Raw genomic sequence first — 25,527 nt, forward strand, 5'->3', positions numbered from 1 at the left:
CCGCCACAGTCCCCCAGTCCTGCATCTGCCAGGAGGTGTAGCGAGTCCGAGCCTCCAGGACTCTGCCCCACAGCTCTTTATCCTACCACCCCTCCTGTCCCCCTGGGAGGAATGAAACTGGCTTTAATGTCTGAGATGTCCTGGGGTTAGATCTCAACACAGGGCAGAAAGACTCTCCCCGCCTCAAAAAATTTACAGTCCAAGAAAAAATCCCAAGGGCAATACAGGCACTGCACTCTCCTTCAGCTTACAGCTCTATTTACTTTCCCCTATCCTTTTCATTTTTGTTTTTTATCTTGTCTTTGTCTTTGCTTGACTAATAACATCATCCACTTGTCCTATAGTAAATACATCTTCCTTACTTGCATGCAACGTGGTTTTGTGAATGGTGCATCTAGATTGCTACAAAATAAAATCAAAGCAAAATCACTGTTGCCCTTTAATATCAATAGACTCTTAAATTGGTTTCTTTCATGCTTTCATGCTCTGTTTTTATTAGATTTTTAAGTCGCTGTGTTCTTATTAAGATTACAGGATGTTGCAACTAATGGAAATAAGCCATTGCAACAACTTTGACATTACTAGTCAGGAACAGTTCACATTTCATAAACCGGTTTTATGGGAGCCTGTAATTATACATTCGTAAGAAAATATGAACTCTACACAGTTTGTATGCTTTTCAATTTTCAGCCAGAAAATTTTAGTGTAGAATGTAGATCATTTTCAAAGGGAAGAATGTGGTATATTGAACCAAGATACTGTGTTACACTGAAAGAGATTAACTATATACACAGAACAGAACAAGTGCAAGTGAGACCTTTCTTGAACAAAATGTGGTGGTGCAAATTTTACCATTTTGCAGTAAAGAGCCTGATTCCTCCACAGAGATGGAGGTGTGTAATCACTGACAGACATAAAAGTGATCAAGGTCATAAAATGCAGCTGAGGTTATGATACTTCTCCTCACCTTATCACATGAAGTGATTTCAAGTCACTTTTAACCTTTGGTTAGGTTGTAGATAGGTCTTTATCAAGCCTTCACATGCGTGTAACAAATTAGACTTTAGCTTATTACTATTACTCTATCTGGCTTTGCTCAATTAGGTGTGTTGAGCCCTTCTCTAATGGGATTAAGCACCTCATTTTTTACTACCGTGAACTCCCCGACAGCTGGGCCAGGAAGAGAGAAAAGGTACCATTGCATGTGACAAGGCGCCTTCATCCCGCAGCGCACCGGGAAGGGATGCTGCGAGTGTTGGGAACGGCACACCAAAGCCGCTCGTTTCCTGGAAGAGTCTTGGTACTGTGGAGCAAAAGTCATGGGCTCACCACCAAAAATCAAGGGGGGGCAGAGGGGGGGAGCATTTTTGTATTCTCTTGAAGTCTGTAGCTGTCCAAAAGTTTGAAAGCTTGCGGGGTTATTTTGTGTTACCCGTCCTCTCTACCGAAGCTGTCTGCAGAAAGAAGTCTCTGACTTCCTGGCTTTTTGATCGCAACGCTTGATTATTTCTAATTTGCTGTCTGTGGGAGGCCAAGGATTAGCACAGAATTCCGTATTGCAAACTCAGGTCTTCCAGCTGCGTGACTGCGGTATTACGTACTAGATGACTGTGATATTACATACATGTAATAGCAGACGTGTTATTCTCATGGAAGGGGTCACAACAGGTTAAAACATGAGGGGCAAGACAGCTTTCAGAGAGCGAGCTGGCTGTGCACACGCGGTTGCTTGGGACAACAGGATGGTGATAGATGGGTCAGCATCCGCCATCTTTGTATGCCTGGCTCCAACCTGGAGCTCCAACCACCTCCAACGCTACGTGCCGGGCCCCTCCACCCTCCCGCTGTCCTCCCACAGTTCACAACACCCCTCTCTCACAGCAACCGAGCAAAATGTCTCTCTCCTTCTCCAGAGGGGAGGGAGCTGAGATGCCGCGCTCATTTTGCACCCCTGGCAAGGCATAGCCTCTTGACGGGGTCCTGAGCACCCTGCCACCCACCCTCTCCAACACTCAGTGCTGGAATCGTGTGGCTGATCAAGTAAGCAACAGTTTTACTTCTTTCCGTGCTGGATGAGCTGAACTTTGTGGACAAGGTGATGGCCTGATCAGTGAACTGGGGTTTGACCTCTGCCTTGGGTTTCAGTCCCTCCAATGAGATGGGAAAAGGTCTTAGCCAGGGGAGAGAGACAGAGTCCCTTCCCATCCACAGCAATGTTTCCCGGCCTCCTGAAACTTCCCATTGAGCCTTCCCAGCCACCCATCCTCGTTCTGGGCACGCCGTCTGCCTCTTCTGCTGAACTGGAGGTTGCTGCTCCTGAAGACAGTCTGAGTCATTTTTGTCCTTATCTGTGGGAAGGCAAAACTCAAGTTTGTCTGCGTTACTGAAAAGCCTTGTGCTGCCTCTATATAGAAAATCCACGCATTAGAAATACTAAGAAGGAAATTAGGAAATTAACACGTTAGACATATTAAGAAGCAAGAAGCATAACAGTGACTTTTCTTCAGCAACGCACTTTCTGAAGAAAAAAAGATCAGTGCTTTGCCAGACAGACAGACACACTGTCTGTGAAGTTACCCACTGGGTAGAGTGCAATGCTGGTCTTAAATCTTTATGTTCAGTACAGCACACTGCATGTGGGTGAGCCGTTCTCCTTTACGGGTGAGCTTCTCTCTTTTGGGGAGCTAATGTGTCAAAAAGAGCTATTTCTTCCTTCTCTCCTTCTGCCTAAAGTGTCGAGCAGCACCACGCTGGAGGAAATGTTGTGATTAAACCAAAGAAGTAATTCAGCAATGTCTGGCCACGTTATCTGCTTTTATTTGCTGGCAGTCTCTGCTAGCGGTGTAGAACCTGGCACGGGAAGGGTTGACTTGCTGTTGAGTCTGGCTAAAACCACCGGCTATCTACAGGCCAGTCCTGAGCTGCTGGTTTGCAGCATTTTGATAAGGTCACAGCAGCCCCCCAGTTCCCTCCGTCTTCCCACACTCTGAGGAGGAGAGTTAACCACAGTTTACCCCATGTTTTTTTGTTACCGTCCTTCTCTCTGTTTTCTGTGAGGATTTTTGTTTGGATCACTGATTTCTTCCACATAGAACGGAAACACTGCCAACACATCCAGCTTCCAGAAAAACAGGAAGACCCAGAGGAAGCTTTCAAGCAATCTAAAAACACTGGGAAGAAGCAGCATTTAAAAAATTAACATTAACATTTTTAAAGAGAATTCTAGTAGGTGCTATGCTTAAAAAAAAACCCCACAACTGTTAATCACTACTTAACAAAATAAAGATTTGAATTGCTTTTTTAACATCCAAACTCTAAAAGTTTTATTTTTTCCTCAGGAAAAAAAACCACCAGAGGAACACTTTGTGAAATATTTAGTGCATGTGATGAAAGAGCTTAGTGATACCTGAGGCCTACACCAACGGCCCTAGGATGAACCTCAGCGGAGTACCTTTTTCCTATAGTATTTGTGTAATAGATACTGAATGGCAGGAATGCCTGTGACTGCCTGCCTGCAACTGCCTGCCTGCCTACAACAGTTACTGTTCTGGAACAGATTTCAACACACAGCAAATGAAGCGACCGATTCAAGATTATGCCGTAATAGCTATGCCATAAAAATCTATAAAAATAAATATTTTGTTCCTGAAATACCAAATCCTTTACTAAAGGCTTACATCTCAAAAACCACAAAGAGCTATCTGCCTGTGAAAGCCCACAGTAAATATGGACAGCTTATGGATGAGCCCAAGATTTAAACTCTGGAAAAAATGGTGACATTAAATCCTTTAAAATATGATGTAATAGTCTCCAATAGAGGCAGATGAATCAATAAGTGGAAAATATTTATTTTGGGGTCAAATGTAGCTCTTTCACCCAATCATAAGTTTCCCGTGAACAGTTTAATTCATGGTTTTTTGCAAACTGTAGCTTGCTGTGAATTGTCCATGCTGACTATTCACATACCAATATTGGAGTTGTGTGGCTGAGCAAATAAGCAACAGTTTTATTTCTTACTGCCTTGGATGACCTTGTGGACAAGGTGATGGCCTAATCAGTGAACTGGGATACTGTTACTCTCAAGGAGACAGTGGCAGGTGGAGGGATAGAGACAGGAAAGAACATATGGTGATTTTTAGGAAACTTAAATTTTTGCTTTTAAATGCAAGTAGAATGTTCTGTCTATTCACCTGTAATTTAGAAATAATTTTTCCCATCCTTCGATTTTTTTTTTTTTAATTAAGATATTTGTTTGTACCTGGAAGAAGCAAGGGGAGTGTGGCATTTTTGTTATGTGACTGAGGAGCTGCAGAAGGGACAAAGCCTCTTAACGCCCCAGTTCCACTGAAAAATGTCAAAGAGGCATCAATTTGTGGCAAGGAGAAAAAAGAAAGAGTTTTTTTCTTAGTGACTTCTACTGAGTTCTTCAGATTTCATCTGAATTTTGCAGTGTTGGCAAGAATGATTCCATACCCTTCTCGACCTTTTCTCTTGACTCTCCCTCAGATTCATCTCATTGTGTATTACTGACAACTCTGACTGTCCTCCAGAAGTACTGGAAATAATGCAAGAGAAAAAGAAAAATCTCCCTAAATTGTGAACCTGATCATTGATGCCACTTGTAAAATTACATGTAATTGTCCCTTCCTCCCCTTTTTTCTGGACTTGGCCTGAGACATCCCGAAAAAGCAGCTGTGACTCCGCTGTCCTCCTGCCATCCTGTTTCTCTTACACGTGTTTACATCGTCTCGGACACTGTCTGACCTTGGGGCCAGGCGTTTCTTTTCCCCTACCAGTGGGACCACAAGTTCCCTAACCTACCAGCTCCGACCTGATTTTTTTCTTTCCGGTTTGAGGAGTACAGAAACGTTTGGAAAATGTAATTGAAGCTCAGGCAATATGGTATGTTCCACTCGCTTAGCTGAGACAGTCTGCTTTGCTCCACTACAGTGCACTCCTGACAAGATAATAGTTCTTGCCAGAAAAGATCAGATTGAGCCTGAAAGAGTTCAGATCTACAAAAAAGATTCTTCCGATGGAGGCAGAGTCCAGTGTGAAAACTCTTAAAATAAAACAAAATAAAACAATGAAAATCTTGCAAAGAAAAAAAATCCATGTTCCCCTGTTTGGAAAGGCAGAAAAGAATTACACCTTCCTGGTTTGTATTTCGGGGATTTTAAATGCTATAGTGATCCTAGATATTATGGTAGAGATTGATAAAATAACAATAATGGTAGAAACACATTTAAATCTCTTTAGCTTCGGGCTCTGGAAGTCTCAAGCCAAAGCACTAAAGGTTTTATGAATAACTACAGAAAGACTACGTCTCTCCTGTGTGCTCTGCCTGGGCAAGACTGTCCTGTCTTCAGTACAAAGCATTTGACTCTGGCTCTCAGATCTTTTAATCCAATTTGTAACTTCATTAGACCTCCCATCCCTGCTATCGATATAGGCTGAAGATTTTCAAAATTCTCAAAACCACTCAACTGAAATAAATAAAAAAATAAATAAAATCCCCATTCAGGACGGGCATTCACATCCGAGAATATGGTTGCTTTTCTCACTCACATGCTAAGGTTTCATCTTACCTAACTTTAGATGTCACAAGCATGGATGTCTTGTGACACAACATGTCTGAGCTAGTTGTCTAGATTCTTTTTTATAGTCAACGGAGATAAACAAGCGCTTCAAGAACACAATCCACCTAATCAATTTAGACATCTGCCTTTGGAAGAGATTAAATATGTCGTAGTTGCCTCTATCTCGCCGCTAACTATAAAGAAGGCGTAGATGAGTAGCGCATATGCAAACCACCGCACTGTAGGCGACTACAGCGAGATGAATCCCAGCCCAGATGACTTGCACTGCTAGTTGGCTTAACGTAATAGGACTGCCTACATACACAGCCTGCGGCTGCCGGCGAGTGTCAGGACTATCCCTGAAACTGCCCTTACTCCAGCAGAAAGTATTAGAGTTGTGAAAGGCTTGCATTTCTTATTCTTCCAGTAAGATAAAAGATAAGTAAATGTGGCTGGCTGAAAAGCAACTGCTTAGAATGGGGGCTTAGCATTTCTGATGGAGGCATCCTGAAGTCTGCAGAGAAGATAATTTGTAGTGGTGCCAATTTCGCTGCAAAGTGCCAGGTCCCAAGCAATGTGAGTTTGGGCCCTAATGTGTCACCCTCTAGTCCGAGAACATGTTAGAAAGGCACCTTCTTGCTGTCGTCTCTGCCTTGTGATGGTAGGTCCTTTTTTCACAACGTTCAGAGCCCTTTGTGTGTTCATTAGATGGACCTCTCCTCAAAACCATCTTTTTTTTTTTACTGCCTAGTTTCCCTGGTTTTGACTGTATGTTCGCTGGGTATCAAAAATATTCCAAGACATCTGGTGACTTTAATTTTTGGTTTAAATTATTTTAATAATTTAAATTTGGGAGCACCGCAGCATAGTTCTTGGATTAATCTGTTAGGGGGAGACAGGAGCTTCAGCTAAACACGTCTTAACCCTGCCTGGCATTCAGACATGTTTCCTTCTTTCTCCAGATACTTCTAGGTAATCTTTTGATTTCCCTACTTTGTTTTCAAAATACCAGTTGCAAGGACTTAAGCATGGAGATTAGAACAAAGGTGGGTAAGAAAAAGCGGAATAGCTAGTTGACATAACTTCTTATTATACTTGCATTGTAAGCTGAATTATTGAAATTGTTGTGTGAAAAGACTCTCTAACCAAAATATTCTCTGACTGGAGCTTGCTTTTTTATGCTGTAACAGAAACCACCAGCCTGCATTGTCCTCATATTTGCTGCCTCTTAGCCTTTACTTGCTCACTGGTATTCTACACTGCAATAAATTTATCTTTTGGGAGGTGTTCAAGACATCTTCCACCTTGTGTTTTTTAAGGACAAACAGCTTGGGTGATGCTTTCTTGACTATGCATAGCATTGGAGTCTTGGTCTCTTATATGACCAACGTGTTAGTTTTTCTCCTGAAAACATGGTCGTCTCGACAGTAATTCTTATTTCTATGACAAGACCAAACCAAACATGTCTGAACTGTTAAGTTTCCATTGTGCTGAACTTGTAAAATGCTTCCTATGATAGAAGAAGTCCACGCATTTTCAGTACATGAGGATAGGTGCAAAGTTATTGTCCCTATGGAGGGAAAATCTTGCTGATTAATTTTTGAACAGCAGAGACCTGAGGAAGTTTCTGCATGGCTGGCCAACCAGCCAGCCTGCTCCTTCTTCCTTGCCTAGTCTAGAAAGAAAAGGGAAATTCCCTTGCATTAAGTAAGGTAGTCAACTGATCCCCTGGCAAAAAAACAGAGAACAAACATTTACCAGTGAATTTCCACTCCAGAAGTGGGACAGAGAGTTTTCTACAAAAATCACAAAGGAACTCTCAATGTATTACACCAAGGCAGAACTGAAAACTGGTCCTTTTTTGTACGAGTTCTGCAGTATACCCTTGCCTTTATTTGCCTACATCAATATTAAAAGGAATAATGGAAAAGAGGCAAGAGGTAGCTTAACAGCCAGTAAACAACCCTAAAGTGTGTGGACATACAGTCATCTCATTTAATTATGCCTGGTTTGTACTACTTTCCTCAATCTCTTTGCCAAATAATCTAAATAACTACAATCTGAAAGAAACAGTAGATAACATCATCCACAAACTGACCAAAATAACTCTGTAGATTAGATTTACCTGGGAATAATTTTGAAATCAAAAGGGAAATATCTGAGATTAAAACAAATGTCTAAATGCAGCTTTTTCAAGCTTAAAAGAATCTGTCTTCTTTGCACTGATTCATTGCTGCATAAATACTTAAAGATGGTTTGGGATATAGTTTGACATGCAAAATTTTTTGTTAAATTAATTTTTATTAGGTTTTTTATTAGAGTGTTAAGTCTCTTGTGTCATAATGAAGCACAACGTTTAATTTCAAATGTAAGCAAAGGACATAGAAGAGTTTAGGGATCACTATCAGGAGCCACAGCTGACTGTGACTGCAATGTGAAAGTACAAGGGAATGCATAGGTTTTCAAACTGTAAGTATAATAAAAAGTTGGGAGCTGTAGTGAGCCCTGTCTCATTATGTGAGTCCAGAATTTCTAAGCTATTTGCATAAGAAATTAGCGTCTTTTATATTTTTAAAAACAAACCCATTTGAATTTAATCTCCTCTCCTATCAGCTCCTGTTTCCTTTGTCAAGGCGGCTTGGCAGGCAAACTGGAGGCAAATGGATTTCCACATGACCTCCTTTATCTGGCGAGATACATAAATAGTCCACTCCAAAATTTTGGAGAACCCATTTAAAACACTTTGGAACACACTCGCAGAAGAAGACAAAGTCAATGGAGGAACCAAGGTGTCTTGCACGTGCTCGTGGAAGGGGAGGTGGTAACTGAGCCGAAACCACTGCCGGAGGAGCCCAAACTCCAGCGCAGCGAGTTGGAAGGTGGCACAAACACCGTGATCGTGCTTGTAGTCGTCACACAGCAGGGCATGGTGTCACCTTGCCGGGCGAAGTGCATTTTATTCAGCGTTTTGTGTACTGCCTGGTTGGTCGCGGTATGCGATCACAGAACGGGTACTGTTTTGAATGGCAATGGCTATGCGGGATTCCTAAAACGGCAACACGTGCAACAGTGCGGTAGCTGGGTCTGAAGTGGTTTCGGTGCTGTAGGCAGTGAGGATGGATCCCTTCTGAGCTCCCTTCTCTAGCTGCTCTGCTGGGCACATCATCTTCTTGGCCGCCGGCAGCTGCCGATTGCAAGCTCCTTTTTAAAAATGGGGGAAAAAAGCCCTCAGTAACCCAACCGGCTGCAAAACGGCTGAGGGCCGTTGATTTCTCGCTGCTAGTGAAAAAAAACCCAACAAAAAGAGGGTCTAAAGCAAGGGAACCTTGTTTGAAAAATAAGGTGGCAATTCCTCACGAGCACTGGCTGTTTGCAAAGCAAAAGCGCGAGATTGATCCTAGTGGGCACAATGAGAGCTCTGCAGCTTTTTAGGCCATCGCTGATACACTGGCAAGGCAAAGAAAATCCTTTTTCCTCCAGGATTGGCCCTGTACAGAAACACAAAAGACCTCCGTAGTGCAATTAATTGAGCTCAAAGAACCTTTATCCTCTGGGCTTCCTGAGTAACAGCATTCCTGTACAGAAATAACCTGCGGGGACAAAGCGAGGGGAGAGGGTGGTCGTGTCCTGACATAGGGTTACAGCAGTCCCGCAAACAGTGACTACCCCGGGGGGTAGTCGGTACTTCCAAGCACAAGCCATGGTGCAGGAGAATTTCGAAATGGAGAACGCTTAATGTTGTTTAAACTTTCAGAACAAAACTGTAGCAGGCAGCTAGCTGAAACATTCATTCTTGACGGAGGTCTTTGTGACTTTTATCCTAATTGCGGGAAATTATGCCCTAGCCTTATTTAGCTGAGTGTAAGGATTTTACTACCTGGAGAAACTGTCTGGCCTAATTATTTCAGTTGTGCCCACTAACCTCTCTCATAGACAGTTTTACAGCTGTAAATATGCAGACGTTAAAGAGTCAGGCCTAAATATCGTGCTCTTTATGCATTTCCTTAGTGTTCTTAATTGCTTTGGTTTACCCTAATACAGGGTATCTAAATTATGAACTGCAGAGCATTGCTGGTTATGCACAGACATCCACGGTATCAATAGTCTTGGTTTTGCTAGCTGTTCACTTACTTGGGAAGAGAGGTACGGCTACGTGCAGCCCTCTCCCGAGACGATGAGTGAAAACGGCGGTGGAACTGTGAATGGGCGACTCAAACGTTGAGAGCAGAAAAGGAAATCCACCTCCATGACTAGACAGGGAGCAGTCCATCAGACAACACCTTAACTAGTCATTTGGAAACCTTTCTTTGCTGTGTTATATTTTCTTCAATTCAACAATCCAATGAATCATTTTTATGTCCTGTGTTGGCGCTTGTGATTAGGCTCAACAACAAGGTACGGTCTAAAAGGCAGTTTTTATTACTTGTTATTTATCACTATTCTTGACATTAACTCCTTTTCCCTAACCTATGATTTATCGTTAGATGGCAGGGATGAACCAACCCCCCCCCCCCAAATTTGTCTCTGGATAGCTGTTTTCAAGAAAATGGATTGACAAACTAATGTATGACAAATATATAAAAACTAATGCTGGACTCCAGGCTAACACTGGTTTCAGCGTGTTTTAAAATACAAATGTAATGTTTTGAAATTTGACCTCAGGGACAATTTTGTGTCTTTGGACCAGATAACTTGGTTGGTTGGTGCCTCCGTAGAGTCTGCTTAAGCCAAAAGGCTCTGGCTTTCTTTGATTAGCCCTCAAGACATGGGTTAATAAGTGGAATTCAAATGAACCATTGGATCATGCTAAAACACCCTAATGCCAATGGCATTTTTAGTAAGTTTACACTGATTCTACATGTTCTTGCGCTGATGATACTAAATTGCCTCCAGGTTTCTAAAGGAAACTAGAAAATTTTGTGGTCTTATCTGACACTTGGATAATCTCAGATGCTGAGATTCTTAAACAGCAGCATTAGTGGTTTAAACCAAAGAGCTATACTGAAACCCAGCTTGAAATCTAAACCCAGCAGTACAATTTCATGTTCAAGTTCATGCTTACATGTTCAAGTTCATGCGTGCTTCATCGCACGCATCAAATCACTTTTTTACTCCTTCCAATAGCCCCACTGAGGCAGCTGAAATGGTGATGTGCGGAAATGTACGTGAGGATGGCTTGGATGCTAGGATTTGCACACTTTTAATATTGATAAAGGCCAACATTCACTGTTTTTCTGGTTTCAAATGTTTCTGGCAAATTATCTTCTTCGTTGATGATCTTTCTTTTAGTGCTTAATAGTGCTTTACCTGTCATAATTATTGTGAAAAATTTATGGTGAAATTGATGCACTGATTTTAATGCCTCTAGGCTTTCACCTTTATTTTTCCTGTTGTTTCTGCAAATGCCCCTGTTGGAACGCTACGACCGCTGCTTTGTAACTTTTTAAATGCAATATACCTTGAGGAATCGCAGCATCGCAGTGCTCCCTTCAACAACGGCACACTAGGGGGACTATTTCTCTGCAGTGGAAGAGCACCGGTACTAACCACCACCACACCAGTCCCATCCCAGAAGCCTGCAGTTAAGTAATCTGTGAAAAAAATAAATATATATATATGTATGTATTTATTTGGAGATCTTTTCTGGCAAAGTGGAAGAGACAGAGCACCAACAGCGGAGATGTTGAATGAGTTTAGTCTTTCCCTTTTGATTGAATAGTGTTAAGGCTTGCCCTGCCTATCAATCCCCTTTATTTTTGTTTACTTTGGGGGTATTTATCTGTGCGCAGACACACCAGAAAGCCCTACCCCGACGGGCTCACCGCCCGGCCCTCAGCCAGGAGGGAAAGGGGGAGTGGGGTGAGAAAAGGCACGGGCGCTGCCTCCACCCCCGGGTGCCAGCGGCGGTGTGCCGGCCGAGGGCGATCCCCACCGCCTCCCGGCAGCAGGAGCGGAGGCGGCGACCGCCTCGCTCCCGAGAGGTGCCGCCGCCGCCGGCGGGGCCCGCTCGGGGGCCGCCCCGCTACCGCCCCGGTTCCGGGGGCTGCGGCTCTTTTCCAGGGAAGCGCAGCTAGGACTAGCCTCCTAGCCCACCGACACGCCACTTAAAAACAATAATAGTATCACCAAACGCCGCAGATCAATAAGCAGGCACGAGCAGGCGAAACTTGGTTATTATTTTTTAATGGTGGTTTGGGTGTTGTTTTTTTTTTCAGTGGCTTTTCGGTAGGGAACGGTGCTGTGGAGCGGAGGGGGTCGGAGGGGGGGAGGCTGCAGCGGGTGGGCGCTGCTCGTTTCAGGGGCGATTTAAAATCCTTCCGACGCTTCCACCCTAATGAATCCATCCCGGCTGTCACAGGCCCGGCCCCCCCATTGCAGCTTCTTACCAGGGAAGAGCTATTGCCCCCCCCCCCGTCCGGGGACTGGCTCCGGGCAGGACGGCAGCTGGCGTTTCGCCTTTCTGCGCTCACCCCCCAACTTTTTTAACGTTTTGGGGTTTTGTGGTTTTTTTTTTTTTTTTTTTTTTGCTAAGGCAGTTTCAGACTCGCTAAGAGTAAGAGTTAACTTTTGCCGAGTTGTCTCCAACGCAGTTTTTACAGTGATTTTTTTGTGTCCCCCCCCCTCCCCCCAATCACTAAGGAACGATTTTGCGGTGGGGTTTCAAAGAACCACCATTTCAGCCGCGATTCTTTGATACCTGTTTATTCAAAATCGCCACCCGCTTCGCAGCCCCGTTCGTCGGAACCGAAGAGAAACCGACCCACTCCCCCTCCCCGCCGCCGGGTGGGTTCGGAGCGGCGGCGGGTGGGGGTCCGTCCCTCACCCCCTTTTTTCTCTTCCGCCGGGCAAACGGCGGGCCCGTCCCCTCCCCGCGCCGCCGCAGTCCCCGCCGCCTACAGCTCCCAGGATCCCTCTGGGAGGGAGGCCGCCGTCCCCTCCTCCCCTCCTCTCCCTTCCCGGCCCTTGTTGTTTGAAAAGGCTCCGGAGGAGTTTCGGGGGGAGCCGCCGCCGTGCCGTGCCGTGGCTCCTCCGCTCGGGGCGGCGCTGAGGGCGGGGGCGGGCGGAGCGGGGAGGTGCCGCCGTCGTCCCTCGGCCCGGCGCTGTGGAGAAAAGTGGGCTGAGGAGGACGGGGAGTGGGGGGGTGGAGGGGACACGACGCCGTGAATACCAGGGTAAACCCCTCCCACGCTCGCCGGGAGGGAGAGGACCCGGCCCCAGCCCCAGCCCCGGGGCTAGACCCAGCCGCTCCCCCCCCCGCCGGAGAGTGAAGGCGAAGGAGGCAGGAGCGCTTGGCCGATCCCCTCCTCCCGGCGCAGGGGGAGGAGGAAGGGGAAGAAGGAGGGAGGCTCGGGGAGCCGCGGCGGCCGGCGGCGCTGAGCTCGGCCCGGCGGCGGGGCGAGGCGAGGCGAAGCGAGGGGAGGGGAGGAGAGGAGGGGAGGGAAGCCCCCCGCGGCCCTTCCCCGGCGGGAGGGTCCCGGCGGCGCGGGGGGAGGCGGTGCCAGCGACGCGGGGCGGCGGCTGGATCCTGCCCTGGGACGCCGGAGCCGAAGTTGCGGCGGGGCGGCGGCCGCCCCTGTCGTCTTCTCCCGATGTTCGTGTGACTCGGCGGCGGCGAGGAGGAGGAGGGAGGAGGAAGGGGGGAACCTCCCGCCTCAGCCCCGCTCGCCGCTCCGCTCCGGCTGGTTGTTGTGCGTGAGAGACAGACACACACACACCGCTCCCCCCCGTCCCTCCCCTTCCCTCGCCCCGCAGCCCCGGGAGGCCGGAGCGGGCGCGGTGCTGCCGCCGCGTCTCGGGGTTCCCTCGGCCCGGCCCGGGCGCCGCTGCTGCCGGAGGAGGAGAAGGACTGCCCCGGCGGGCAGGCGGCCCAGCCATGAGCGGCGGGGAGGTGGTCTGCTCGGGCTGGCTCCGAAAGTCCCCACCGGAGAAGAAGTTGAAACGCTACGTGAGTGCCCTCTTCCATTCGCGCTCCGCGCTCCCCCTCCCTTTCCCCCTTCTCCCCCGCCGGGGCTCGCCGCTCGCCTCCCGCTCCGGCCCGGCCCGGCCCGGCCCGGCTCGGCCTCCCCGCGCGGTCCCTCCCGGCCGGGCCCGGCGGCGCGGACGAGCCGCCCTCCCGGCCGCCTCCCCGTTTCGGCCGGGACTGCTGCCCGGTACGTCCCGCGGGGCTTCCCGACCCACTTTTTAATTTTTTTTTTTTTTAAATTTTTTTTCCTCTTTTCTTTTCTTTTTGTCCGTTCCCCCCCCCCCCCAAAAAAAAAGGAGGGGGGGGCACCGAGCGGTCAGATGTTTCTGCCCCGCTTTTATCGCCTTTCCGAGGGAGTCGGGAGAGGGAAGGGGGGCGGAGTTTTTTCGTCTTCCCTTTGGATCCGGGCTCGGTATATATGTATTTTTAAACGTAAACACTTGCCGTGCTGGTGCCTGATGGAAGGGGAGGGCGGCGGGTGCCCCGTAACTCGGCTCGGCGCGGCCGGCCGAAAGTCGCTCCTGGCGGGATTGCAGCCGGAGCTGTTGGCCCGGAGACGGCGGGGAGCCGGGGATGCCCCGGGAGCCCTCCCCGCAGGGGCCGGGGGGGGGTTTGCCCTTGGGATTTGGAGCCCTCCGCATCGGGGAGAAGCGGGGGGTGTGTGTGTGTGTGTGTGGAGGAGGGAGTTGCAAGAAAAGTGCCTTTTCCTTACTTAAAAGTTCATCCCGCTGTTGCTCAGAAGTAAATAACGTTAGCAGGGGCTGTAGCGGGAGCTGACACCCGAGTTCGCAGGAAAATGGAGCGCGTTTGCTGAGAGGGCAGATTTCGTGACAGGGCAGCAGCCGTGCTGCTCTGCTGGGCGCTGGGGCTCCTCGGTGCTGGCCGAGACGCTGTCAAGTCACGTAGGAGGAATGGGTGATGCCAGGAGTCATCTCGGCCGAGCCCTTTCCCATTGGCACCCGGGTCGCTTCACGGCATCTGTGTAATTGGTACAAAATGTTGGGCCTTTTTTTTTTTTAATCGTCCTTTAGCCAGTTAGGTGGTATTTAAGTAGAAATGGCCTTTGCAGTTACCAGTGGGGTGGTTTTGTTCGGTTGTTTGTTTTTTTTTTTGAAGCAGCTAAACCTTCAGATTGGTTTGAGAATCTGTGAATGTGGGTCTTAATGTGACCACGTTATTTTCATCTGTTAGCGATTAACAACCACTTCTCAAGCTGTTGGTGTTATGGATGATTTTTTTAAATGCCAGGAAATCGGTGAAATGACACTCTTCTTAAATTAAGAAAATTATCTTTGGTTTAGCCCATTCTCTGGTTCCCAGTGGCAAAAATTCTGTTTGTCTGAAGGACGCGGGATCAGGCTTGCAAAGAGAACGTCCTGATGGGTCATGGCAGAGCTGTGCTTCCCTGCCAAATTGGACACGGGCTGTATTTTTGGCCGATCCTCTATGTGTATATTCACAGGATGCCGCTTTACCAAAGTGTAAGAATTAAGAGTGGTATTAATGTTTTCAAAGTTTGAATAAATTTCCCGCTCAAACTCTAAATCGTGTACAGTTACGCTGTCTGTTAATGGACAAGAGTTGTAAGCAAGAGTTTGCCCTCCTAAATCGATACCATAAATCAGTCCCTAAATATGCTAGCTTTTTTCCACGTAGCTGCCCTTTCAGTGTATTTATAGCTCCACTTCCATACTGGAATAACATCAGAACCTTTGAGAGGAAAACCCTGACTGCAGCGTTGGTCAAGTGGTTCCCTGTCCTAAAGAAGTAATTCCCTAATTTTTGACTTGAAAGGGGCATCTGCTTTTTGAGGAGGCAGAGTATCGGAGTGATACTACAGCAAGTTTCTATGAGCATGAGTCGGTTTGGCATCTGCATGCACTGTAGGCCGTAAGGTCGTAAGTTTAAATCTTGCACGTTGTTTTAGACTGTTTTCTGCTTGTATAAAAGAAAGGTACCCTTTAAAGGGGGGCTTAAAGTAAAATTCCTCCTGCTTGTCTGTAGTGCCTGATCAGTTGTAGGCTAAAGGTTCACACTCACTTCAAAGACCTAAAAGTGACCTTGACATCACGATCGCCATCTTCAAGCAAACAAAAAGTCGACGTACTTAAGATGATGAACTTTAACTGAGTGTACTGATTGAAGTGTTGGCTTGTGCTCTCTGTAATTCTATGCTTAGGCGAAGGCACAGAAGAGCTGTGTTTTTTAAAGCCGTATTTTATACTGGTGATATTTCAAGAGGCTGCACCAGATGAAAAGATGGGAAAGTGATTTCTGTAGGAAACTGCCTTTCTGCAACGCATACTTTTCACATATATGTATATATGGAAAATTGTAACTTCACGCTCTATTAGTTTTTGCATGCAAGTGTTGGGGCAAACCCAGGTTACCATCTGGGAAGGGAGATAAAAAGTCTGAAATTGCAGTTAAATATGGTTTCGGTTCTTAGGAAGGGTGAAAAGGAGCACTTTGAAGCTAGTACATAGACATATGTTTCACAGGGTCTTCAATTTTTAGTTTGAAACAGTTGGACATGGTATTAAAGCTGGCTTACAATCATTTTGAGGCTAAAAAAAGAAAAAAAACCCAACCAACCCTGTCCTGCAGGTGGAAAAATCGGATTTCCTTGAATATATGGCTTAATGCCATGAATGTCTTTTTCCCCCTTTAAAAGGAGTCCTATTTTCATGTCTTGTTCATGCATTTTTGGTATGGAAGTAACTTTCTGATAACTGTTGGCACCTGTTGTTGGTTCCCTGGAGCTGGTATTCAGAACAGTTTGTTTGCTGGAATAAACTGGTTGTTTCCAGCAGCAGATCTCTGGGGAAAATAGAAGCAACTTTTGGTGTCAGCTGCGGGTCCAAGATGAGGATGTGAATTTAGTAGAGGAGAAGGGGAAGGAAGCTGGGGCTAAATCCTGCACGGGTCTCCACAGCCTAGGCTGTGGTTGCACGAGTACGTGAAAGAACTTGTTTGTGCATAGGGATGCAAGACTGCTAAATTTCACAGCTTCTGCTACCCTCTGTATTGTTTTTTCCTCACTTGTTCTGTTGCCTTCAACTTTGCAAACATTTATGCCCTCACCTTAACCTACTGTACTTTTTCTGCTCTGGTCCCCTTATTTTTAAAGATGTAATTGAAAAGCCCCTTTCTCCCCATCTGTCCTTTTAAAAAGCAATAGTAAACCTTGGCTTCGTGGTTTTCTGCTACGTTGCAGTTCTGCTGTGCACGTGCCAGTTAAAATAGCTGATTCTTTGTGGTAGCAGCATAGAGGATTTTTTACTGCCATTATGCTAAGAAACCACCAGATATTTAAACACAGCTGTCCTTGGTAAAGCAAGGGAGAAAAGCTTGAGGGAATGAGAATAACTCTTCTAAATTCTCTCCTAGAACAGCTATGCTTTCGTCTGCAGGGTGGCTAGGGCTCAGTATGACAACTGGATGTGCTTTAAATCGGGATTATAGCACTGACGGTTGGTTTATGGAACTGGTTCTACTGAGTCAGTATTCTAACTTGTCCCACTTAGAGTAGAGTAAATTTTATTTGATAAAAGGTAAAACTTCACCAAAAGCATCTCTCATAAGCTATATTGCGAAAGGAGAAAACACTTTTTTTGGGTAAGTTGGTTCAGATTTTTCTGTATCTGATGGGCTTCCCTGTACTTAGGAGAGTTCATAAGATGATTTTGAAAGTAAATTGGGAAACCTTCATTTTGATGTAATTATTACTAAAAATCCTGGGTTATTTGACTATTCCTGTTGATTGTGCATTTAATTATTTAAAAACAGAGAGTTGAAAAATGAGAAATGGGCTCGATCTTCCCAGGACATAAGGGGCCCTGATATAATTCAGACAAGGCTACATATAGCATCCTCTTACTTATTCTAATGTTCTCAGTTGCAGACAGTGACTAAAAAAGTGCCAGGCTATTAAACTAGTTATTCGATGTTTGAACTATAGGCTCAGATGGTGTAAGTACAAAAGTAATAGAAGTGGAATATTTTACTGTGGCTTTGTTTGGCAGTTGCTCTTTGGCACTAATCACGTAGGTGCTGTTTCTGTCTTGAGTAATACTTAAATGTGCTAAGATATGTAATGGTGTTAAGAAATGTTTTATTCAGCAGAATAGTTGTAATCTGGTAAAAGCTGCAGTGCCTGACAAAAGCCCTTTTTCTGGAAGACACCTCTTTGTGTTAAAGCTTTTTTTGTGATCTTGCATCAGCATAGTGAGCAAATTTGAGAAGCCAGTTGGTTTACAGAAAAAAAACCCAAACAAGATGAGCTTGTTTGACATCATTCAGTGCTGTCCCTGTAGAGCTGGGTCAAGTTAACTCAAGACAGATGAGTGTAATCAAGTAACATTATGTGACATCTAAATATTCTGAACTTGATTGTGCTTGTGCTCCTTCAGGAGTTGCTGAAGACCTTGCAGGAATTGGTGTTCGCGCAGAAACCTTTCCTTCTGGAAGGAAGTCTCTCCCTTCCCTTCTGCTATGCACTGTTTAGGAACCAGTATTTTGACTTTTGATATTTTTAAACATGGGTTAGTAAACCCTAAACCATGAATTCAAAAGCGTGACTAAACATAATGTTTTTGTTGATTATAGAAGGAAGTTGCATGGTTTTGTGTGCCGACTGAAGATGCTGAAACAATCTTGGGTATGACTTTGGGTGTATACCTACCTCTTAAGCTTGCTGTTTGGGTGTAAGTCTTGCTTGAGGAGCACGGAACTCGTGGTACGAGTATTTATCATCTTTGACAGGACATTAGCAGCTGGTGTTGACTTTGCTGCCAGCGCTACAGCACTGTTAGTGCTTGACCTATGGTGTATGCTCTGAATTGACTACCAGTGGATGGCTTCAGAGGGTAAGAGCAGGTGACAGTATGTAAACCAGATTAAGAAGTCTAATATACATGTACTCAGTAAGACACATATCTTGTGCCAGTTATTCTAATTTTCATGTAGTGTACCACACTGATGTACACAGTTAATTTAAGTGTTTCTGAGCTTGGATGGTCAGAAAGTACCTGAACTGCTTGGAACACTTTTTTCTTGGTGTAGATAGGAAAGTCGGAGACTCAAGTAACAGAAATTGCCCCATTCCTCTTGAAGTGCAGGTGAACTACTGGACATATGAAATAAGCCAGATATTCAAAAGGTGTTTGTTGATGCGAACTTTTTTTTAACAGCTGTTAAATAGTAACCCTTAATTTGGGACCATAATAGCTGAGAGATGAGGGAAGTAGTCAAATTCTGACTTTTTGTGATGTTCTCAGTTGGATGTATAGCAGCTTACGGATACCCTTTTACTATGCTTCTGTCTTTTGGTAGGTGTGTTAATAAGATTTGGTGTAGCTAATTGCAGGGGATTACAATTCAGTGAAGAACTAACAGGGAGAAAAACGAATGAATGCCTCCCACTTTCTTGATGCTGCATAGTGGCTGCTTTTCCATGTATGCACAAAGCCTTGCAGCATTGAACATTCAGTATAAGCAACATACGTACCAGCCAGAGGAAATAATGAAGTACCATGAAGTTAACTTCCAATTACACACAGATGACTTTGTTTTGGATGCCTCTTAAGTCACTTGTAAGCTGAAAGCAGCTGTGTGAAATATGAATTGGATATATTGGGAAAAGAATGTTTTTATTGGATAGTTTAGCTAAAAAAAAAAAAAAGTATAGGCTTTGACTGTCAAAATGAGCATCAATTCTGGAGGCCTTTGGTTGACCAGGTCACTCTTTCAGATGAGAGATAATCCTTGCATTTTCATTCATCTTTTCTGGTATTCAACAGTCCCTTATTCAAAAAGAGGAAAGTGAGAGACATAAAACTGTTTCCAGCATCCTTTTCTCTCTCTTTAAATTTTAAAAATCTTGGAATGATGCTTTGGACACTTCTGAGGCATGGATTTCTTTTTTTCTTTTTGACATGACTTTTGAATCACATGATTAGAATCAAGTGTAATCTCTTAGGGACATTTAGAACACATTTATTTCCCATTAAATTCAGCTCATGGCTTTGACAAAAGTCTTGGCAAAAGTGAAAGGAACATCAGTGATTAAAAATGTAGTAATTTTAAGGGAGAGAATAATTTTGGGTCTTGTGGATTGCTCTGGCTTGGGTATCTCATACTTTAGTCTTGCTGTTGCTTTTTTCTAGTCAAAAAGTAGATGTCACCAAACTATATAGGGTGAAATATTTTCTTAAGAAGGGGAGTAAAACTGATGAGATGCAAGTTTTGTTTCAATGTAGAGCGAATAAATGTAAAGCAAAGATATGCCTCCTTATTTTTTTCATCCCAACTGCTTTTGTAGTGTTGCAGTGACAGGCTTCTTGAGACTTTTTCAGAATGACCTTAAAATTTTACATGCTTCAATGACTAATCATTTTATTGCCAATAGAAGCAATTTCAACTGTTGCAATTTAATTGCAGTATTTCACTAGGAGGGACAGACCTTATGTCATGCAAATTACTTGAGCAAGGCAGGCAGAAAGATCAGACAGAAAGGGATAATCTTGTCAAGGCAGGTGTGTGTTGTGTACAGGTGAATATTATTAGTCCAATGTAATTTGCTGCTGTTTTAGGGACTCTAGTGTGAATTCAGCTCCTCATATGTACAAACAAGTATTTCTAAGGCAGTACTACATTTTTCTTTCTTTTTTTGGGGGGGTGGGGATGAGTGAGGGGGAATTCTGCCATCTCCAGACTGAAAATAAAGTTTTGTTTATTCTCAATTCCCCCTTTATCAATTCTTGATTAGGCTGTTGCGGTTCCTCTTTTATTAATTCTCTGGCTTGTTTACTTTAGGAAAAGTGTTCATAGTTGTACAAATAGTGTTAGCTTTGTAAATATTGCTCAGTGCAATATGCTAGTTGTATTTTTGAGCTTTTTATTTTTTAAAAAAAAAAACCAAACTGTCTTCCAATAAAAGGTTACATAGTCAGTTTTTTGTGTTTGTGTTTGGTCTTGCTTCCAGCTGTTGACAAAAGTCTTGTTTCTCATGATTAACATTTGAGGCTCTTTGGAACATGCCACAAGGCTTTTAGTTGTAAGAATTAATCTTATGTTACGTAGTATCTGACTGTCTCCTTAGCAGTATCCAGTAGGGAAATGTTTATAAGGTAACATTCTGTCAGATGGAAGAGAATGAATTAACTGTTGAAATCTCTAACCATCTTTTTTTTTTTTAATTGGGGAGAAGGAATGTTTTTCATTGCATTTTATGCACCAAAATTACAATTTTAGGATTAAACTCCCTGAGGTTATGGTGACACATTTTTCTTCCTTTTTTTTTTTTTTTTTTTTCAGGTAAATGGCAGTTATTTGGGGTAAATGACAGCATGATATTAGTGTCTCTTGGAACTGGTGGTATAACAACATGTAATTAAAAAAAGTCAGGCAGTTATGTCCATATGGCTTTTGTATTATTATACATAATAATACAAATAGTTCTGTGTAAAAACATACCATCTAAAAGAGGTGATACTCCTGCTAGGAGACTGTGCCAAGTTAGTATACCAGCTTGTCACTTCTGGACAGCTGAGTTGAGGCCCCGCATAAAGAACTGAATGAAATGAAAAAGTTTTGCTTGTCCTTATTTCTTACAGTAATTTACTGGCGGAGCGATTTAAAAAAATGATGCTTTTTCAGGAGCTGTGCTTGTTCTTTTCTCTGAGAATTTCTAGGAAGCCAGAAGAAAGCTTTGCCTTCTCTGCTTTTAAAAAGGAGGTAATTTTTGTCTTCTGCCACACGCTGGCTGGCTCAGCTCAGGAATCCTGATGTGGGGCTGCATGCAGGTAGGTAAGACCTGTGGCTGTACCTGGTGGCTGGGGATGGCGGCAGGGTATTGGGATGACCTTGCCTAGCAGGAGAAAAGCAACCTTCTCTCTTTGCCCGATTCCCACACGAGAGTTTTCCAGCCAGCTAGCTGGTCACGTGTGGGTTGTCCTGCTGGTTTAGAAGTGAAAACAAAGCCAGATAAACCCTTCTGTGGCAGTGGAGATAGTGGCTGTCACAAACTAAATCTGCTTCCCCACCCACTTTCCAGCACAGCCAGCCTTGGGGCAGGGTGATGGCAGATTTGCTGCCTGCCTTCCTCCGGGGTAAGCCCGTCTCCACCCCAGGAGGAATGCGATGGGTTTCAGTGGTGCAGGCCAGCATGTTCCTCTCTCTGGGGTTACAGCTACTGCCAGGCTCTTCAGTGTTTCTGCCTCAAAAGAAAAGGAAAAAAAAGAAAAACAACAGAAAAATAGAGAGACTTTGGTTTATTTTTCTATGTTGTCTGGGGCTTGGGATTTAAAAACAAAATAAACCTTCTGTAGGTGTTTATTGCTGACAGTAGGAGTTCACAGGATTAGATTTGGGGTACGGAATAAGAATACAGGAAGCTATCCAAACACAGTTAATACCCCTGCCTTCAAATAGACCTTTGATGCAATCAGCACACAAGAATTACAGTCCATTTGGGAGAGTTATTAAAAGGGTAAATACAGACACGATAGCAGATGAAAAATGGATTTTAAGTTTCAAAGTGGAATGATACCTGTTTATAAAAAGGAAGCAATTCTGAAAATGTGTCAGTTTGTCATTTTCCCTTTGTATGAAGAATAACTGCACAGTGTCACGTAATGTGCTAGGCAAACGTTCCCATTCACGCTTAATGCATGTTTCTTTTACAGTTTTCTGATGTTTGTGTTTCCATATAGATTCTTAAGCAGGATCAGATGTAGTAGAGAAGCTGCGCCTGGTTTTGGGGTGGTGCAGGGGAGGATTGGTACTTTGGAAGGACTGCTTTTTGAAGCCAATCTGTGTAGAGCATGTGAGCAATCGTTGATCCTGATGAACTCCAAAGTCCATATACAGAATCTAGCAAACGTTTATGATTTTTAAAAAAAGAATAGAAATATTTGTGATCCTTAAAAATACAGTAAAATACCGACAGCAAGTCTGCCCCTTCCCAGCAAACGCTGAAAAGTAAGGAGCATATTAGGAAAGAGATGGTGGGGATAATTTATCTGATGCTCCTAGTGGTTATTGTAAGGATTGGTATTGTGTTCTTTTTATCAAGAAACAACTAAGAGAGAGGATGTCAAGGTAATGCATGGACTTGAGGTGAATTGACAATTTGTCCTTGTATAGTTTAAGTAAAAAAAAAAAAAAAAAAAAGGCAGGGGGGTAGGGTATGGAGTGCAGTTTGAAACAGAAGAGGCTGGCATTTCCCAGGACAGATGAGGCCAGTGGAGTGCTCTGCCGCGTGGTGTCCATGTCGGGAATGCAGAATATTCTAGGGGGCTTGGAGAGAATCCCCCAGCTGTAAGTGTGAGTGCTTGGAGGTCTGTGGTGTGATAAGAGGAGACTTCTAAAATGTTGTGTTGTAACCAGTTCCTTTGGTTCATCTATGCGATCCAGTCTCTTCTTAGTTCTGCTGACATGCTGGAAGTGTCAGAGGTAGGCTACGGGCATGATCCCGTCTGGCAATTCTACTTTCCTAGAAAGTAGTGATCTATATGAACTTCATAAAGTTATCTGAGTTATCTATATGAACTCTTTATTTGAGCTTTAAGCCACGAACTGACAAAACCCCTTTTGAATATATCACTTGTTACATAATTCTATGATCTCTTGTGGTGCTTTTCATTAAAGGAATGTTTCTTTCTTTCAATTACATGTTATACTGGGTGATGTTCTCATGGTGGCATTAGATAAACTTTTTGTTTACAAAATACTTTCCTGTTGCTAAGGGAGATAACTTTAAGAAGTGCAAGAGTAGGTATAAGGTATAACAATAAGTGTATCTTCCTGAATCTTGCATGTTCTAATGCATTCCCATTTACTGTTTCTACACAATTATTGCTGAAATTATTTGCATCATGCTGTGTGGATAAATTTCAGTCTAATGACTTGTTACTCAGTGTGAAATAACGCCCTTAAAGCTCAAAGCTGAGGTCATGTCATGCTCTTAGTTATGACCTATCCAATACAGTTGTCTGTGTGCACAAATGAAGTTAAATTGCATAAGCTTGACAGCACTGTGAAAATAACTCAAGTTACTCTTCACTACTGAAGGTTTGTCAGCAGACATAACACACATGCACTCAGGAGTCAGTCATTACTAAGATAAAACCTGTTTTTTACTTTCTGGAGTTCTGGGGAGGGGAAGGGAGAAAAGGGTCAGGGGGAAGATGTAAAGTGAAGACTAGAATTCAAATGACTCATTAATGTAAATTGGGAAACTTCACCCTGGTTTCATCCCAGGGTAATTTTGTCCCAGGACAAGTAACTACAGAGTTTTCTGCTATGGTGTGTACTTCAGTGCTAAGTTAATTCACACTCCTTTGCATTTTTCCTTGACCTGGTGGCTCTGTTTATCTGTGAATCTCTGCAGCTCCAGGAAAAAGAAAAAAAAAAAAAAAAAAAAAAAAAGAGAGAGGGAATAGAGGGCAGGAATTTATTGTCTGATTTATAAAGAGAGTGGCAGGAAGATCTTTACTGATTATATAAGGGAGGCACCATCATTATTACATAAATTTGATAGTGTTCTTCGGTGGCGTTCTTACAGTGCAGCCATAACTGACTGTGACTCCAGTCTTCTTGTTTGCTGTTTCAGCCTTGGAATGGGCATGTTAATTATGCAGACTGTTACTGCAATTTAACAAACTTAAAACTTTTGCTAGATAGGTAGTGCTGAGAGTCAGTCTAACAAACTGTGGAGGGGAGGTGCAAACACTGCTGAGATGCTCGATTGCTTCCAACAACTGCTGGGAAGGCAGCGCTATTCCCATCGGGGTGCTTCTCCTGCTTTCTGCTTACGGGAAGAGGTTTTCTATCAATCTCTGCAACCAGCATCTGACAGAGCTGAAGTATGTTCCTACCTGCCATAGCTGGCTGGAAAATGAACCTTCTTTCTGTCTGCCTTTCGATCCTTTGCTTCTGGTAGCTGTTGTTTAAAGGGAGGGCAGATGGACTGCTCCTCTCTGAAATCCCTGCCTGCTTAAACAAAATAGTGAATAAGGAAGACTGTGATCTGTCCTTTCCAACTGGGAGACTGAGCTGGACAGATGTTTCTTACTCAGTGCTAAGGAGGAAAGTCCCTGGCTAGGGGCTCTAGGATGAGGGTTAAAAGGTGAAAAAATCCTACAGGGGCCTCCTGCTGCAATGATCGCTTCAGCCCTGCACAAGTGAGAGAGAAGATCCAAAACTTCTGTGTCTCATGTCCTTTCCTCCTCCTCCTTCCTCTCATTGCAACTATTTTGTGTTTATTTTCCTACTTTTAAATTGCATAATTTAGTCCTTCCTGTCACTTCCTAATGTCTGAATCACAGGTAGCTTTTCCTGCCTGCAGTAAACAAACATTTTACTCCTGGCACCTTTCCAAATGTTGAAATTGTATTTATGAAGGTGGGGGGGGATGTCCCTCTGGCAATGCGCTTGGGAAGCTAATTCACTTGCATACAGGTTGGATAAGCTGCTTACTGCACGCTTCTGTGGCCAACTGATTTCCTTGTCTTTCCAATCTTCTAAACTGATGTGGCTGCTTGGCTGATCAGGACAAGCAGGTGGATGGTAGCGGATGATAAAAACAGAACATAAACAGTGGGTTATGAGCTTCTGAAGTTAATAACAGTAGCAACTAGGTTGCCTCAAGTATTCCTGCTGGTGGTGTTGCCTCTTCTCTCCTCTCTCTCGTACCTTGCATCTGTGTACAGTGCTGAGATACATGGTGTCTGCCATTTAACCAGTCACTTGTGATAAACACTGTCTGGTCTAACATTAGGGCTTTGCTCATTTTTTGGATTCTTTCAGTGCAAAGCAAGAAGATAACACAAAATACTTTGGGACACGTGGTTTGCCTCCATCAGCCTGCTGGACCTCTTAGGCCATATTTGTAAAAGCTGCAAAATATGAGTGTGTCATCCTCACTTTTCCTATTACTACTTTTATTTTGTTTTTTAATCTTTATTTTTTATTTAATTTTTT

General features: G+C 44.1%; 1 protein-coding gene and 1 long non-coding RNA gene across 9 annotated transcripts in view; one reads left to right on the forward strand and one right to left on the reverse strand.

Moving 5' to 3' along the window:
- Positions 1–7,319: 7,319 nt before the first annotated feature.
- On the reverse strand, positions 7,320–11,294 carry LOC138684824 (uncharacterized). Of its 2 annotated transcripts, none has more exons than XR_011324129.1 (3): positions 11,038–11,294; positions 9,711–9,981; positions 7,320–9,067 (listed from the first exon to the last, which is right to left on the reverse strand). It is a non-coding gene; the product is annotated as an uncharacterized lncRNA (long non-coding RNA). The 2 variants fall into 2 exon arrangements; XR_011324127.1 differs by having other exon boundaries at positions 7,322–8,780.
- A 1,271-nt stretch (positions 11,295–12,565) lies between these two features.
- The window catches only part of GAB1 (GRB2 associated binding protein 1), a 102,886-nt gene continuing 89,924 nt past the window's right edge, over positions 12,566–25,527 (forward strand). Inside the window, exon 1 of one of the 7 annotated variants that reach the window (XM_069779922.1) lies at positions 12,566–13,524. In XM_069779922.1, coding sequence (XP_069636023.1) covers positions 13,453–13,524 — 72 coding nt within the window. In that variant the 5' untranslated portion in view covers positions 12,566–13,452. The remainder of the gene's footprint in view (positions 13,525–25,527) is intronic. The other 6 variants (XM_069779956.1, XM_069779950.1, XM_069779913.1 and 3 more) reach the window with 6 other exon arrangements.

This window comes from Haliaeetus albicilla, chromosome 1 (assembly GCF_947461875.1).
Source record: "Haliaeetus albicilla chromosome 1, bHalAlb1.1, whole genome shotgun sequence".
NCBI lineage: Eukaryota > Metazoa > Chordata > Aves > Accipitriformes > Accipitridae > Haliaeetus > Haliaeetus albicilla.